This window comes from Oncorhynchus gorbuscha, linkage group LG06 (assembly GCF_021184085.1).
Source record: "Oncorhynchus gorbuscha isolate QuinsamMale2020 ecotype Even-year linkage group LG06, OgorEven_v1.0, whole genome shotgun sequence".
In the NCBI taxonomy this organism is placed as follows: Eukaryota; Metazoa; Chordata; class Actinopteri; order Salmoniformes; family Salmonidae; genus Oncorhynchus; species Oncorhynchus gorbuscha.
Window position 1 is genome coordinate 56,865,372 of NC_060178.1, and position 16,609 is coordinate 56,881,980.

The following is a 16,609-nucleotide window of genomic DNA, read 5'->3' on the forward strand; positions in this document are numbered from 1 at the left end:
TTGCAGAAGCATCAGCTACTCTTCCTGGGGTCCACAAACAAAAAAAGGAAAAAAAACGCAAGTAACAAAACCCTGACACCGTCACACAAATTTAAAATACAATGATACAACAACAAAAACTATGCAAACAATACAATAAAAATAGCGAGGTGTGTGTGTGTGTGTGTGTGTGTGTGTGTGTGTGTGTGTGTGTGTGTGTGTGTGTGTGTGTGTGTGTGTGTGTGTGTGTGTGTGTGTGTGTGTGTGTGTGTGTGTGTGTGTGTGTCCCCTCACAGTCATCGGCATTCCATAAGATGTTGTTGAATCTGTTTTTTAAAAGTAATTTTGCTGTTGCTAGAGTAATTGGAGATGGAAGGGAGTTCCATGCGATCATGCCTCTGTATAATACGGTGCGTGTCCGTGCATTTGTTTTGGACTTGGTGACTGTGAAGAGACCCCTGGTGGTGGGGTATGTACGGGTGTCTGCGCTGAATGTTATTTGATTATGCAGACAATCTGGAATTTTATTCACAGTTATATTTCTCATAAAAACTGGAAGAAAAGCAGTTAATCTCTCGTCAACCCACAACCAGGAAAGACTGGTGTGCATGTTGTTGATGTTAGTTCTGTATGTGCAGTTAAGGGCAAGGGCGTGCTGCTCTGTTCTGAACCAGCTGCAGCTTTGCTAGGGCTTTCTTCGCTGCACTTGACCATATTACCAGACAGTAATCGAGATGGGACAAGATCTACAATGTTTGTTCTAATCCACAATGTTTCTTTGGTTACGGTAATTTATGTTAATCCATTCAATATATTATTATTGCATTCGTTTAACATTCTCATTGTCAGAGTGGACACTTTTGCAGATCTCACAACATATGCTACACTTGTGAGAAACAAGTTTTGGTTTATTTAAATTACATTTACGAGTTTTGGCAATTTATTCATTGTCTTTTGTTTGGAGCACTCCTGTCAATGTTGAGTAAGGACACGCACAGTTTGAGATGTCATAGTATTTGACTAGTATTGTGAAGCTTTTCAAAGTATTTTTTATTCACCTCAAACAGCAAGTAAACAAAGCCTGTTAAGAATCCATTGAGAATGACAATAGTTCCTCAATGTATTTGAAAAATATTCACAACTCTCTCCCTTTTGATAACCACTCGGCATGGAAGGGAAAAATGTAATGCTCTGATCCAGTGGAAACGTCATAAAATACCGGATTATTTATTATCCCTTGAACAAATAGCCTTCAGCTGTGTCTGTCCCGAGCTCACTGGCGTGGGAAACTCTAATGGCCCAGAATATTTTATACAATGTCGCAAGTTTGTTTGCGTGAGCTTCGGGCCGACAGTGGGATTTATAGGATATTTATTTTTATCAGGATATTTTCTACCTGCAGGGTGCAATGTTTTTATTTGTCAGCGGGAGGAGGAGGGCTGGGAACAGGCTTTTTTCTTCTGGTTAGGCCATCTTGATCTCTGGCTCCCTCTTGAGTCATTGTGAGTCTTAATTATTTAATTAAACAGCATGCTTAAGACAAGCTCAGTTAATATAGTTGATTTTATTAAACCACATAGGGTGTCTCTGTATATGAACAAATACATGTCTTGGTCGACCAATATTTTGTTTTAGTCAGGGACAGCTACTACAGTTGATTTGTGTGTAAAAAAGACAGAACATATTCTTATAAACAGGGGTATGTCCATTTGACCTTTACCTGCAAAAATAAAAACATATTTTTATAACAGACATACACCTCCCCATCTTCACAACAACTTTGCCAATATGACTTGACCATGATAATGGTATACCTCGGAATTTAGCTTCCTCATCTTGATCAATGGTCTCAAACTTTATGGAAAACTCCACTTGAGGTTTTAGGTCTTCAAGAATGTTTTGAACCAAATACAATTATTTTAGTTTCATTTAAGACCCGTTTATTATTAATGCAGGAAAACCTGCAAAATCAGCAGTGTATCAAATACTTGTTCTCCCGACTGTATCTGATGTTAGAGAAGCTTCCATTGAAGAACACTCTCTGGGTTCTATTGGATAAATAACTCCAACCATGTGACGTAAAGCCATAGCAATAACAATTTATGATCAATAACATCACAGGCGGCACTGAAATCTTAACAATAAAGCACCAACTATCATTTTATTATTCATTTCTTTTAACCAATCATCTGTCAGTGCAGTACAAGTTGAGTGACCTTTTCTATATCCATGCTGAAAGTCAGTAGTTAACTTGTTCTCTGAAAAATAGCATTGTATTGGTCAAACAATTCTCTCTATCAGTTTACTAAGAACAGACAGCAAACTGATTGGGCGGCTGTTAGAGCCAGTAAAGGGTGCTTTACTATTTTTAGGCAGTGGAATTACTTTAGCTTCCTTACACACCTGTGGAGACACTCCTTTAGGCTTTAGTTAAATATATATCAAATAGGGGTGGCAATACTGTCAGATACCATTCTCAACAGTTTCCCATAAATGTTGTCAATACCTGGTGGCTTATCATTATGGATTTTTTTCCACCTATCCCACACTAACTTGACCAAATTCAAAACAGCAATCGTTCTCTTTCATTATATATTTTTTAATGCAAAAATATGATGGTCCACTGTGCAATGTCAATTCACTTCTGAGCTTTTCCACTTCACTTGTGAAATAGTCATGGAAATGATTGGCAATATTGAAAGGTTTTGTTATAAATGACCCATGAACTTAAATAAACGATGGAGATGAACTGGCTTTCTGCCCATGATAGCATTTAAGGGAGTAGCTTAAATAATATAATTTAAGGTGTGCGTAAAACCAAGATATGGTCATATGCCAGGATTCTGAGATGAGAGGGTTTGGAGCTGATTTCCTGGTGTTTTTACAGTTTTTTATGTCCAACAAATTTGTTTTGCTCAGAGAACTTGGGGGCCCAAATAAAACCAGTTGGGGAACACTGGCCTAGGCTCTAGGACAGGAGATTTCCCTCCTGCCTCTGAATTGTTACAGAATTCATGTCTGTGACAGAGATACCTATGTAGTGAATTGTGCATAGGCCTATCAAATTTGTGACTATCTTAAGAGTCACATTGACAGCTCAAGGAAGCAAGCAAAATGTCATAGGCTATACTGTAGGGGTTTACTAACTGCATTCGGGTCGCGTGTGCAGTCCGGCAGTGTCAATAACACATGTGTTTTGAATTTATGGCGACCTTGTATGAAGAAAATACGCTAGGCGAAATGCTTCAACCTGTTTGCATAATGTGCTATACATTTTTGGGGTAATCTGCTGCTGCGCATGTAATGTATTTTGTGGAATTGCGTTAGTTCGATTTTGGGGAAAATGTTGTAATTTCCCAGGTCTTGTCATTTTATTTTTGGGGGAAATGTGACAGGATCCCGGATTACCCATGTTAATCCCTGGTCCCTAACTATCCCTAGAGATAGGCTATCCAAAGTCAAACTAACTTTGCCACAGTTGCGCACCACCCGGCTGAAGCTAACTGGCGAAATAATTTGGCTTACCCTTCCCACAGACATCCACATCAAACCACACCACGAAACAAACTCACATTTGAATTCAGTCATGGCCGGTAGAGTTTCTTAATTAACCAAATCTAAAACGAGGCTAAATCAGGAAGTGCAGACACCCTTTAATTGTAGCCTAGGTAAAAATCTGATCATAGAAAAGTAGAGGCAATTCCTTTCATATAGACATCCTCATATGCCATTGAAACCAGTATTTCTCTCTGTTTCTATTGGTTTTCATATCAACTTTCTTTTGTTGCCCAGAAGCCAAAGGCACAAGCCTAGTTAAACTCAGCAAAAAAATAATGTCCCTTTTTCAGGACCCTGTCTTTCAAAGATAATTCGTAAAAATCCAAATTACTTCACAGATTTTCATTGTAAAGGGCTTAAACACCGTTTCCCATGCTTGTTCAATGAACCATAAACAATTAATGAATATGCACCTGTGGAACGGTCGTTAAGACACTAACAGTTTACAGACGGTAGAGAGGACAGATGGCTGATCGTCCTTGCAGTGGCAGACCATGTGTAACAACACCTGCACAGGATTGGTACATTCGAACATCACACCTGCGGGACAGGTACAGGATGGCAACAACAATTGCCCGAGTTACACCAGGAACGCACAATCCCTCCATCTGTGCTCAGACTGTCCGCAATAGGCTGAGAGAGGCTGGACTGAGGGCTTGTGGGCCTGTTGTAAGGCAGGTCCTCACCAGACATCACCAGCAACAATGTCGCCTACGGGCACAAACCCACCGTCGCTGGACCAGACAGAACTGGAAAAAAGTGGTCTTCACTGACGAGTCGCGGTTGTCTCTCACCAGGGGTGATGGTAGGATTCGCTTTTATCGTCAAAGGAATGAGCGTTACACTGAGGCCTGTACTCTGGAGCGGGATTGATTTGCAGGTGGAGGGTCCGTCATGGTTTGGGGTGGTGTGTCACAGCATCATGGGACTGAGCTTGTTGTCATTGCAGGCAATCTCAACTCTGTGCGTTACAGGGAAGACATCCTCCTCCCTCATGTGGTACCCTTCCTGTAGGCTCATCCTGACATGATCCTCCAGCATGACAATGCCACCAGCCATACTGCTCGTTCTGTGTGTGATTTCCTGCAAGACAGGAATGTTAGTATTCTGCCATGACCAGCAAAGAGCCCAGATCTCATCCCATTGAGCACGTGTGGGACCTGTTGGATCGGAGGGTGAGGGCTAGGGCCATTTCCCGCAGAAATGTCTGGGAACTTGCAGCTGTCTTGGTGGAAGAGTGGGGTAACATCTCACAGCAAGAACTGGCAAACCTGGTGCAGTCCATGAGGAGATGCACTGTAGTACTTAATGCAGCTGGTGACCACACCAGATACTGACTGTTACTTTTATTTTTACCCCCCCATTTGTTCAGAGACACATTATTCAATTTCTGTTAGTCACAAGTCTGCGGACCTTGTCCAGTTTATGTTTCAGTTTATGTTTCAGTTGTTGAATATAGTGATGTTCAAACAAATATTTACACATGTTAAGTTCGCTGAAAATAAAACGCAGTTGAGTGGAGAAGACATTTCTTTTTTTGTTGAGTTTATTAGCAACCCATTCTAGTTGTTGCATCTTTAGATTCCCCCGCTTTCTAAGTTTCTAATATGGAACTGCTCGCATCAGATGCGCTGTTAACAATTGCACTTCGCCAAATTTTTAAAAATGATGTTTTATTGGCTGCTTCATAACAGGAGTTGCCTGTTCTGTTAAAATGAGTTACCATAATCTTTAAATGTGATTTCTGTCATTTTGAGTACCATTGGTGGACGCCCTTACGGGTTACGCATCCAATGCAAACTGAGAAGGTAAACTTATCAAATGGCCGGTAAATTAAAATCTTCCCGGTCATGTTGTTTCCTTACGGAAACCCTAGTGTGTGTGTGTGTGTGTGTGGTGGTCTCACCTGCATGACGGTGACAGCCCCGTACGTGACGGCGGTCCAGTAGATGGAGCCCACCATGATGCCGGCGGCGGCAAAGGGACAGGCCTTGGAGATGAGCCGGTCAAACAGGTCTAGTACATACACCACTGGCCCTGGAGGGAGACAGGGACATAAGAGTTGAACATAGACTCCACACACCACTTTGTGTGTGGAAAAAGGCTATACAGCATTTGTTCCAAATTGTAAAACAGGGTCGTACAGGCTGTTTTCCCCCTCTCTATGGCCTGGGTCATATTCGTTAGGGTAGATCGCGAGCTACCAGTAGCTCTCAGCCCACTTATAAGTAGCTGGTCAATCAAAACTGCAAACCGTCATTAACAAAGCTCCCGGCTACGATCCAATCAAAGCAACATTGACGTTCTCACCCCTGGTTAGCCACTATTGGCTTAAAAAGCCAAACGTAACACACTATCTGCCAATAAAATGTCCAGCAATATTGTTCCCGTCTGTCTGTTTGATGCGCGTGTTTGTCTATCACTCTGTATGTAGCCAGTTAGCGATGCTAATGATAACCATCTTATGGGTAGACAGGTTTCCCCCCCAAAACCTTCTCAATTAAATGTTAGCTGCAAAGAAGGCTTACCTGACAGAACAAGATCTACTACTTCTAGATTATTTCATCAAATTGAGCGGCGGATTGTTTTGCAAACTCTGCCATGACGTGTGCTGCAGAAGTAACAGCAGAAAAGTCACTAGACCGACACATTCCTCTCTTGCTAGATGTGTAATTGAAAAAGGGTAATTACACTTTGTGTTTCAACCAAAAGTGGTCTTCTGATGTGACTAAAGCGTTGCCATGGATTCAGAACATCCATTTTTGTTGTTTCTCTCTGAATAATTGTAATATTGAGAGGAAAAACTGGGGGAAAATATCCCAAATCAGGAAAAATAAAATGGAGAAAACAGAATTCAGGAAAACACTAAATATAATTTAATGGGACCCCCTTAGTTTTTTACCAGGTATATTGACAGAAAACGCATCTCTTGTATACCAAGGACCTGGGAAAAAGTTGCAGGGTAGAGGTGAAGAGAAGAATGTGCCTATTTGAATGCTATAAAAACGGAGTAGCTTGCAACGTTTCATTTTTCTCATGCTATAAAAAGGTCGGAGACCCCTGCATTAGGGGCACACCGTAGAAAACAGTTCCGCTACAGAAAACCCTGTTTTAATGTTGATTTTCAATCACAGACCTTTTCGTGTCAACTCATTTCATTTGAGCATTTCCCCCACTTATTTTAAATGCTAGAATGCTACAAATAGCTCATTTGCTCTGAAGTTTGGGAACGTCTCGCTCTCCAGCAGGGGTCATAAGATGGTTGCTGCTGTCCTGGTGGTAAAATGCTCAGTGTACAGTGTACACCATCCACCCTTCTCTATCTGACCCCCGTGTAATTTACCTACAATGAAAGTAGCCCTACTTGAAGTGCAATGAGGAAAAACATACACACAGTGAAAACACATGGCAGACACATATGCCTACAGACACACTCGTGAGATATTCAACGAGGAAGGTAACTTCAGCAGTAAAGAAAAGCACACAGAATAGACAAAGATCAACAAATACACACACACCCTCCCGAGACATTCTTAAAGTACAATGAGCAAGGTGACTGAAGTTCAGCCATGAGGAAATGATGAAAAGAATGAGCTTCCTTTAGCATTCCTGTTGTACTCAGAGCAAAAGCATGCGAGGTATTGGGTTTGACTGGGAAACATTGACACTGGAATGTGTAGCGACAGAGGCTCAGGCAGAGAGGAGAGGAATGGATTCTCAATATGTCCTGAAGGACCAAAACTAGTTTTTAGATGAACGCTACCAATCTTACTATGGCTGTGGAACACCTTCACAACGCGAGAGAGAGATAAATAATCGCTCTACCCTAATAACAAACCTGTGTCAAAGACCAGATCAGGCAGCCACCCTCTGTTATAGATAGGCTAGTAACCCATATTTATATATCTTGTATTTTATCCAAATGTTTAAAAAACAAAACAGAAAAACAATACTTAGTAACAACTATGTCAACTGTCTAATAATATTAATAATACGACTAAAACTTTGATTAACAGCATAAAACTACTAAATAATAACTACAACTACCTATACAAATGAACAAATATCGTCACATATGTCCCCTTGTCAGACACACAGGTTACAGCCATGACCTCCATCTTCCCTTATTTTTCTTCCTCATTCCACTCTCGCATTCCAGAGCACTCAGGGGAAACCATGCAATATTTACGGGGACGGGAGACAACCTCCTCTCCCCACACAGGCCCATCCAGATACTATTAATACCAGCAGCATGAGACCAGTGGAGAACACTAAAGGGAGAGAGGGGACATCAGTTCTCTGATGCGATGTAAAGGATTGTCCTTATCAGGGGCTAAAGCTGAGCTCTTGGTTGAGAAAAAACCTAGGCTATACCTCGAAGGCTTTCTTGGACAACATTAATGCTGCGTCATTTTTCTTTGAGCAGAGCTGGCTGTGTTCATTTCTATTGCAACTTAATTCAGGGTCATCTCATGAATTGAAAACCTCAAGTAGAGGTTTAAAATGATTGTTTTCTTCTATATTGGGTCGGCCAAGGCAACAGCATCAGTTTGACATTGAATGTGGAATGTTTTCGTGATCCTCAACTAGGCCAATGAGCTGATTACGTGGCACTGGTCATCGTGGCACTACAGTCCACTGTTAACACCCTCTGCCCCCATTAACAATGTTCCAGTGCCTTTGCCCTAGATCTGGGATTTCAGACAGAGACCAACTCAGTACATTGACCACTCCTCTTGTTACTACGAAGGGAGTCGAGAGACTTTCTGGTATGACAGAATTAAACCCCAGCAAAGCGTCAAGCAAAAATCAGCCAAATAATTTCAATTTTGGGGCGGCAGGTAGCCCAGTGGTTCGAGCGTTGGGCCAGTAAACGAAAGGTTGCTGGATCGAAACCCTGAGCTGACAAGGACAAATCTGTCGTTCTGCCCATGAACAGGCAGTTAACCCACTGTTCCTAGGCCGTCATTGAAAATAAAAATTTGTTCTTAACTGACTTGCCTAAAAAATAATATATATAATTAAACCCGTTGGTCACATTTGATCAGGTCAAATGATTGTGGCGGCAATGTAGCCTAGTGGCTAGAGTGTTGGACTAGTAACTGAAAGGTTGCAAGTTCAAATCCCCGAGCTGACAAGGTACAAATCTGTCATTCTGCCCCTGAACAGGCAGTTAACCCACTGTTCCTAGGCCATCATTGAAAATAAGAATTTGTTCTTAACTGACTTGCCTAGTTAAATAAAAAGGTACAAAAATAAAAACCACCTGTCCTGGAATTACCCTAACCACCACTGACAATGTAACCAGTGTTGTGTGTATACGTATGTCTTTTATATTGTAAGGAGGTGCCCCCTTCCACTGTACCAAATAACTACTCCTGGGTCAAAGTGAGTAATGCCAACCAGCCAGTGTCATGCCGGCACATGTGCCTTGTGAATCAGGATCTCTAATAGACTATGTTGAACTGTGTATTTACTGCTGGCTTCCATGACTGTATGGTGACAGTCTTTCTCCCTCCCTCTGCAATATAGGAGCAGGGTCACATATAGGAAGCCGAAGTCCGGCTCCTTCATGACCAGTATCTGTGACGAGGGGGGCCTGGAGCCGGTCTACGCCGCCATGCCCAGCAGGCGTTGGCGAACACCTCAGAAGGGTGATTACCAATAAGACAGCGCATGACAAGTATTTAGTAATATCACCCCTTCAATACCTATGTCACGCATCAACTCCTCCTCGATTTTCTACAGATGGGCAGAACAGATGCTTTGAAATCTGACTGAAATACAGGTTGACACTGATGTCCGAATTGGGAGAGACCTTGCACTTAGCATTAAAATTAAACAAGACATGTATCACTTTTTATATGTATCTAATTGAATGGTACTATCAGTGAGGGGGTTACCCAGTGTATTCCTACAATATTTTAGGGAACTCCTGTCTTATACAGGACACCATACAGGAAGGTGTATTTGTTATATTACATTGTTATATTAGCAGAACACAGCTTCTACAGTATTATGTGAAGTATGGTTTATTCTACATGGAACTGTTACACTTTGTTTAGAATAGCCACATACAGTTGAAGTCAGAAGTTTGCATACACCTTAGGCAAATACATTTAAACTCAGTTTTTCACAATTCCTGACATTCAATCTTCGTAAAAAAATTCCTTGTTTTAGGTCAGTGAGGATCACCACTTTATTTTAAGAATGTCAAATGTCAGAATAATAGTAGAGAGAATTATTTATTTCAGCTTTAATTTCTTTCATCGCCTTCCCAGTGGGTCAGAGGTTTACATATACTGCCTTTAAATTGTTTAACTTGGGTGAAACGTTTCGGGTAGCCTTCCACAAGCTCCCCACAAAAAGTTGGGTGAATTTTGGCAGATTCCTCCTGACAGAGCTGGTGTAATAATATATATAATAATATATGCCATTTAGCAGACGCTTTTATCCAAAGCGACTTACAGTCATGTGTGCATACATTCTACGTATGGGTGGTCCCGGGGATTGAACCCACTACCCTGGCGTTACAAGCGCCATGCTCTACCAACTGAGCTACAGAAGGACCACTGAGTCAGGTTTGTAGGCCTCCTTGCTCGCACATGCATTTTCAGTTCTACCCACAAATTCTCTATAGGATTGAGGTCAGGGCTTTGTGATGACCACTCCAATACTTGACTTTGTTGTCCTTAAGCCATTTTGCCACAACTTTGGAAGCATGCTTGGGGTCATTGTCCATTTGGAAGACCCATTTGCAACCAAGCTTTAACTTCTTGACTGATGTCTTGAGAAGTTGCATCAATATATCCACATAATTTTCCTACCTCAGGATGCCATCTATTTTGTGAAGTGCACAGTCCCTCCTGCAGCAAAACACCCCCACAACATGATGCTGCCACCCCGTGCTTCACGGTTGGGATGGGGTTCTTCGGCTTGCAAGCATCCCCTTTTTCCTCCAAACATAATGATGGTCATTATGGCCAAACAGTTACATTTTTGTTTCATCAGACCCGAGGACATTTCTCCAAAAAGTACGATATTTGTCCCCATGTGCTGTTGCAAACCGTAGTCTGGCTTTTTTAATGGTGGTTTTGGAGCCGTGGCTTCTTCCTTGCTGAGCAGCATTTCAGGTTATGTCGATATAGGACTCGTTTTACTGTGGATATTGATACTTTTGTACCTGTTTCCTCCAGCATCTTCACAAGGTCCTTTACTGTTGTTCTGGGATTGAGTTGCACTTTTCGCACCAAAGTACGTTCATCTCTAGGAGACAGAATGCGTCTCCTTCCTGAGTGGTATGATGGCTGCGTGTTCCCATGGTGTTTATACTTGCATACTATTGTTTGTACAGATGAACGTGGTACCTTCAGGCGTTTGGAAATTGCTCCCAAGGATGAACCAGACTTGTGGAGGTCTACAATTTTTTTTCTGAGGTCTTGGCTGATTTATTTTGATTTTCCCATGATGTCAAACAAAGAGGCACTGAGTTTGAAGGCAGGCCTTGAAATGCATCCACAGGTACACCTCCAATTGACTCAAATGATGTCAATTAGCCTATCAGAAGCTTCTAAAGCCATTACATAATTTTCCCGTGCTGTTTAAAGGCACAGTCAACATAGTGTAAAGTAAACTTCTGACCCACTGGAATTGTGATACAGTGAATTACAAGAGAAATAATCTGTCTGTAAACAATTGTTGGAAAAATAACTTGTGTCATTCACAAAGTAACCTAAAGTAACCTAACCAACTTGCCAAAACTATAGTTTGTTAACATGAAATTTGTGGAGTGGTTGAAAAGTGAGTTTTAATGACTCCAACCTAAGTGTATGCAAACTTCCGACTTCAACTGCATGTTCAGCAATTGCACTCTTCTCATATTACTCTGTAGGCTACTGACCAATGCAAAGCTTGGAGGAAGCTTTGAATTGGACAGTTGTCTACAGTGGTATGAGAAGAGTGCCATCCTCTGCATCTCACATCTGCCTGTAGTTATTTAACTCTGCCTGTTGGACACATGGGTTGAGTGCACTCCACCCCTCCTGCTACCTGACTGCACCTGTCCATAACCCGTAAGGGAGGTGGTGAGGGCCATGGCGGAGTGGTGTCAGGCATCTAACCTCTCCTTCTATGTCAAGGTGCCCCCCCAAATTGATGGGGCCGCAGTTGGAGAGGGTGAAAAGCTTCAAGTTCCTCTGCGTTCACATTACTGACAGCCTGAAATGGTCTGTCCACATAAACAGTCTGTTGAAAAAGGTGCAAAAGCACCTCTTCAACCTCAGAAGGCTGAAGAAATGTGGCTTGGCACCCAAGACCCTCACAAACTTCTACAGATGCACCATTGAGAGCACCCTGTCGGGCTGTATCACCGCTTGGTACAGCAACTGCAAGAAGATCATCAAGAACCTCAGCCAACCGAGTCATGGCCTGTTCAAATGGCTACCATCTAGAAGGCGGAGACAGCCCAGGTGCGTCAAAGCTGGGACCAAGAGACTGAAAATACAGCTTCTATTTTCAGTCCTTCAGACTGTTAAATAGTTACCACTAGCTGGCCTCCACCCAGCGCCCTGCCCTGAACTTTAGTCACTGTTATTAGCTGGCTACCACCCGGTACTCAACCCTGCACCTTAGACTGCTGCCCTATGTACATAGTCATTGAACACTGGTCCCTTTAATAATGTTTACATACTGTTTTACCCACGTCATATGTATATACTGTATTCTAGTCAAGGCTTCTGGGAAGGCTTTCCACTAGATGTTGGAACATTGCTGCGGGGACTTACTTCCATTCAGCCATAAGAGCATTCGAGGTCGGGCCCTGATGTTGGGTGATGAGGCCTGGCTCGCAGTTGGATTTCCAATTCATCCCAAAGGTGTTTGTTGGGGTTGAGGTCAGGGCTCTGTCTAGGCAAGTCAAGTTCTTCCACACCGATCTAGACAAACTATTTCTGTATGGACCTCGCTTTGTGTATGGGGGCTTTGTAATGATGAAAAAGGAAAGGCCATTCCCCAAACTTTTGCCACAAGTTGGAAGCACAGAATCGTATAGAATGTCATTGTGTCCTGCAGCATTAAGACCTCTCTTCACTGGAACAAAGGGACCTAGCCCGAACCATAAAAAACAGCCCCAAACCATTATTCCTCATACACCAGAGTCCAATGTTGGAGCGCTGTACACCACTCCAGCCGACGCTTGCCATTGTTCATGGTGATCTTAGGCTTGTGGGCGACTGCTTGGTCATGGAAACTCATTTCATGAAGCTCCCAACAAAATTATTGTGTTGCTTCCAGAGGCAGTTTGGAAGTTGGTGTTGCAACTGAGGACAGACCATTTTTACATGCTACACGCTTCAGCACTAATGGTCCCGTTCTGTGAGTTTGTGTGTCCTACCACTTCACGGCTGAGCCGTTTTTGCTCCGGGACATTTCCACTTAACAACAACAGCACTTACAGTTGACCGGGGCAGCTCTAGCACGGTAGAAATTTGACCAACTGACTTGTTGGAAAGGTGGTACCCTATGACGCTGCCACGTTGAAAGTCACTGAGCTCTTCAGTAAGACCATTCTACTGCCAATTTTTGTCTATGGTGATTGCATGGCTGTGTGCTCGATTTTTATACACCTGTCAGCAATGGGTGTGGCTGAAATAGACAAATCCACTCATTTGAAGGGGTGTCCACATACTTTTGTATATATAGTTCATTTATTTTCCAGACTCTGATAATTCTCCTACTCATATTTATATTTCTTAATTTATATTTCTTTGCAATGTCCACAAGTACATTAGCCGATATTAGTAGTTCTGGTATTTGTCCCGAGGGAAAGATGTAACAACGGACATAAGGAGAGATGACGCGAGACATAACTAGCCAGTTAGAATAGAATATTGTGTTGAAGGACAGCTGAGCCGACTCATGACCGGGCATTCAACTCGCAGTCGATACCATTTCCACGGTAACATGCATTTACATGATGTGATGAAACGTTGAAACTAAGTTGCAAGCTACTGTTGTAGCAGGGTGTTGAAGAACGAGTGTCCTATGAAACACATTCCAGACCCTGGCTTTAGCCATCATCAATTTTACAGAGCTAGATAGGATAGCCCGCTGTATAAGCACAAGGTCAGCGCAGGCTTTAGCCGAACTGAATTAGCTGACCATCTTGCTGGCGAGACAGGAAGGGAGAAGTCCAACTTGAAAATCCATTCTCTCCATAGCAAAAGCTATCTTAACTGACCTCCCTGTACTCACTACTGCACTTGTTTGTTGTGATTGCATGGCAAAGACGCACCCACATCAAACCACACCCCCAAGATAACTCAAATTTTCCTTCAATCATGGCCGCAAACATTTCTTAATGAGCATTTACGAAAAACAGGAAGTGCAGTCGCCCTTTAATACACAATTGCATTTAGAATTGTTGCACAGTGACTGGGCTTATTAAAGCACGTTTCACTCCAGCAGTAATGAGCTGAGGAGCTGCAGCAGAAATCCTGCTCAAAATAGGCTCTATATGCTGTGCAGGTGTGATAGCTATGCTGGATAAATAAAATAGGCTATACGACGACTAATGAAAATACACACACGCCAATTTTATTTCCACTAAATTATGCAAATGAACCTATAGACCGATACACACACGACAGTCAAATGTATTTCCATCGACTGGTATTTCCATCAATGATTTTCACTGAATTGCCTGTAGTGATGGTGCTAATGCTATTTTTGGAGAAAGACATGACATTAGGTCTCAAATGTAAGAACACTGGTGTTTCAGTCTAAGATGGCGACTTTCTCCCTCTCTACTTAGCGTGCAAGGCAGTCATAGGACTGCAGTGGACTTTTCAGCTGGCTACAGAGACCCGAACACACAATGGAAGGGTGACGTTTGTCACCTCAAAGCTACCAAAGGCTAAACGAGGAACAAAAACTTTTAATTTCCTAAAGTAGTTATGAATATATTGGTTTCCTGCCTCCTGACAGTTCTGCCACTTTCCAGGATTGTGCGTTAGTGCACCTATGTTTACTAACCAGATTGATCCTGCTTGAGCACATTAATCTGACCATATTTTGATGACTGCGTCGGAATCCCTTGCGCTTTCTCCATGCCTAAACATTACGCCAACCCCGGCTAGAGGGAACTGGGTCACACTTAATGTCTATTGGCAAAACGGAAAGCTGAGCAATTCATTTCAGCGCTTGGCAGCAGATTCCATAATTAAGATTATTAAAAGAGGGGAGATGGGAGAGAGAGAGAACTGCATCCCACTTCTTAATTGGCGGGCAGGCAGGTTGGCACACTGTTCCAACCCACTTGTTTAACCTCTCCCAGAAGGACCAGCAAGGACACACCATCATTCATTTTACACCACCGGCCAAATCCGCATGATAGGATGGGTCGAAATTATCAGTTGCTGATGTAAAAATAGCTAGCTTAGCATACCAGTGCTACAGATAACTGCACTCTCCTCTCCTACTAGAAATCACAGAGCTTACAGCTCACAACTAGCAGAGGAAAAACATGACCTGAGTGGTAAGCTACATCCAAACACATACACCACGGTGTAAATCCACTATTGTGATGCTGCACCAACCAGAGGCCCGGCCCTGAGAGTAGGAACATGAGTAGGCCTAATGCCCGTCAGGCTAACAAATGAGCTGGGTTCAGCCCGTCAGCACTCGGGAGGGCTCGCGAATGGCACAGCGGTCTAAGGCACTGGTTCGATTCCAGGCTGTATCACAACCGGCTGTGATTGGGAGTCTCATAGGGCAGACCACAATTGGCCCAGCGTCGTCCGGATTAGGTTTAGGCTGGGGTAGGCCGGCATTGTAAATAATAATTTGTTCTTAACTGACTTGCCTAGTTAAATAAAGGTTAAATAAAATAATTGTACAAATTAATTAACACCACCCAGTGCCCATACTCTAGCTCCGCCTTTATTACACACATTTAAAGCTGTCCTCCATGTTTGTGTGCAGTTTCCAGGGCTGATTAAAGACAATTAAACATCTTAAAGCCATTGCCAACTGTCGGAAAGTAGACAACTTTAATCTTCTTCCTAAGTTTACTTCTTAGTAGCCCAGTCAGATATATAAATCTAGACACAGAATCTGTTTTTTTATTTATTTATTTTACCTTTATTTAACTAGGCAAGTCAGTCAAGAACAAATTCTTATTTTCAATGACGGCCTGTTCAGGGGCAAAACGACAGATTTGTACCTTGTCAGCTCGGGGTTTGAACTTGCAACCTTCTGGTTACTAGTCCAACACTAACCACTAGGCTACCCTGGCCCCCCATTTAGTCTTGTGTCTGTCTGTAGGCCACAGTGATCAAGCCCAAAAAAACAGATGAATCCCTAGAACACACTTAATCCCAAAATGGCGTAGCAGTCGGACATGTGATTTGTCTTGTCCCGTGTATAGTTTTCCTATTTTTTTTCTGAATATATTAAGTATATATTTTAATCTCACTTTCTATCCGCGGACTGAATATACTCTCCTGCAACCCGCCTCACCCAATGTGGTACGGATCTGCTATTTTTATACTTTAGAACCGGAACCCCCACCAGAAGTCAGTTAGCCACTGCTAGCGGTCTTCACCGTTAACTCGGACACCAGCCAGGCTTAACTCGGTCTATACCTGCCAGTCTGCAAAGCGCGATATCAACCCAGAGCATATCGGACTGCTTTTGCTCTACCACATCTCCAGATTCCTACCGCAAGCTCTGGACCTTTACACGGGATCATCACAGCTAGCTAGCTGCAATCTGAGTGGCTACACCTGGCTAACGTCTCCGTCCCGAAGCAAGCACCAGTTAGCCATGAGCTAGCCTCGAGCTAGGACCATCTCCTGGCTAGCCGAAGAGGTCCACCAGCTAATTCTTGGGCTACAATACCTATTTGCCAATTTGCCTGGACCCTTTCTTGCCGATACGGAGCCCCGCCGATCCATCACGACTGGTCTGCCGACGTAATCGCCCGAGTTGGTTTCAACAAGCTTTTCCGTTGCGACGTCGCCAATGATCCATCTGCTGGCCACGGCCTGCTAGCTTTCTGAACGCCTTGTCTCCA

At 42.9% G+C, this 16,609-nt stretch overlaps 1 protein-coding gene across 2 annotated transcripts in view; it reads right to left on the reverse strand.

Annotated features, from left to right (window-relative positions):
- LOC124038138 (E3 ubiquitin-protein ligase MARCHF5-like) overlaps positions 1-16,609 on the reverse strand; it is a 63,041-nt gene that overhangs the window by 5,821 nt on the left and 40,611 nt on the right. For both annotated transcript variants that reach the window (XM_046353639.1, XM_046353638.1), the window contains exon 3: positions 5,444-5,574. In XM_046353639.1, the coding sequence (XP_046209595.1) occupies positions 5,444-5,574 (131 nt within the window). The remainder of the gene's footprint in view (positions 1-5,443; positions 5,575-16,609) is intronic.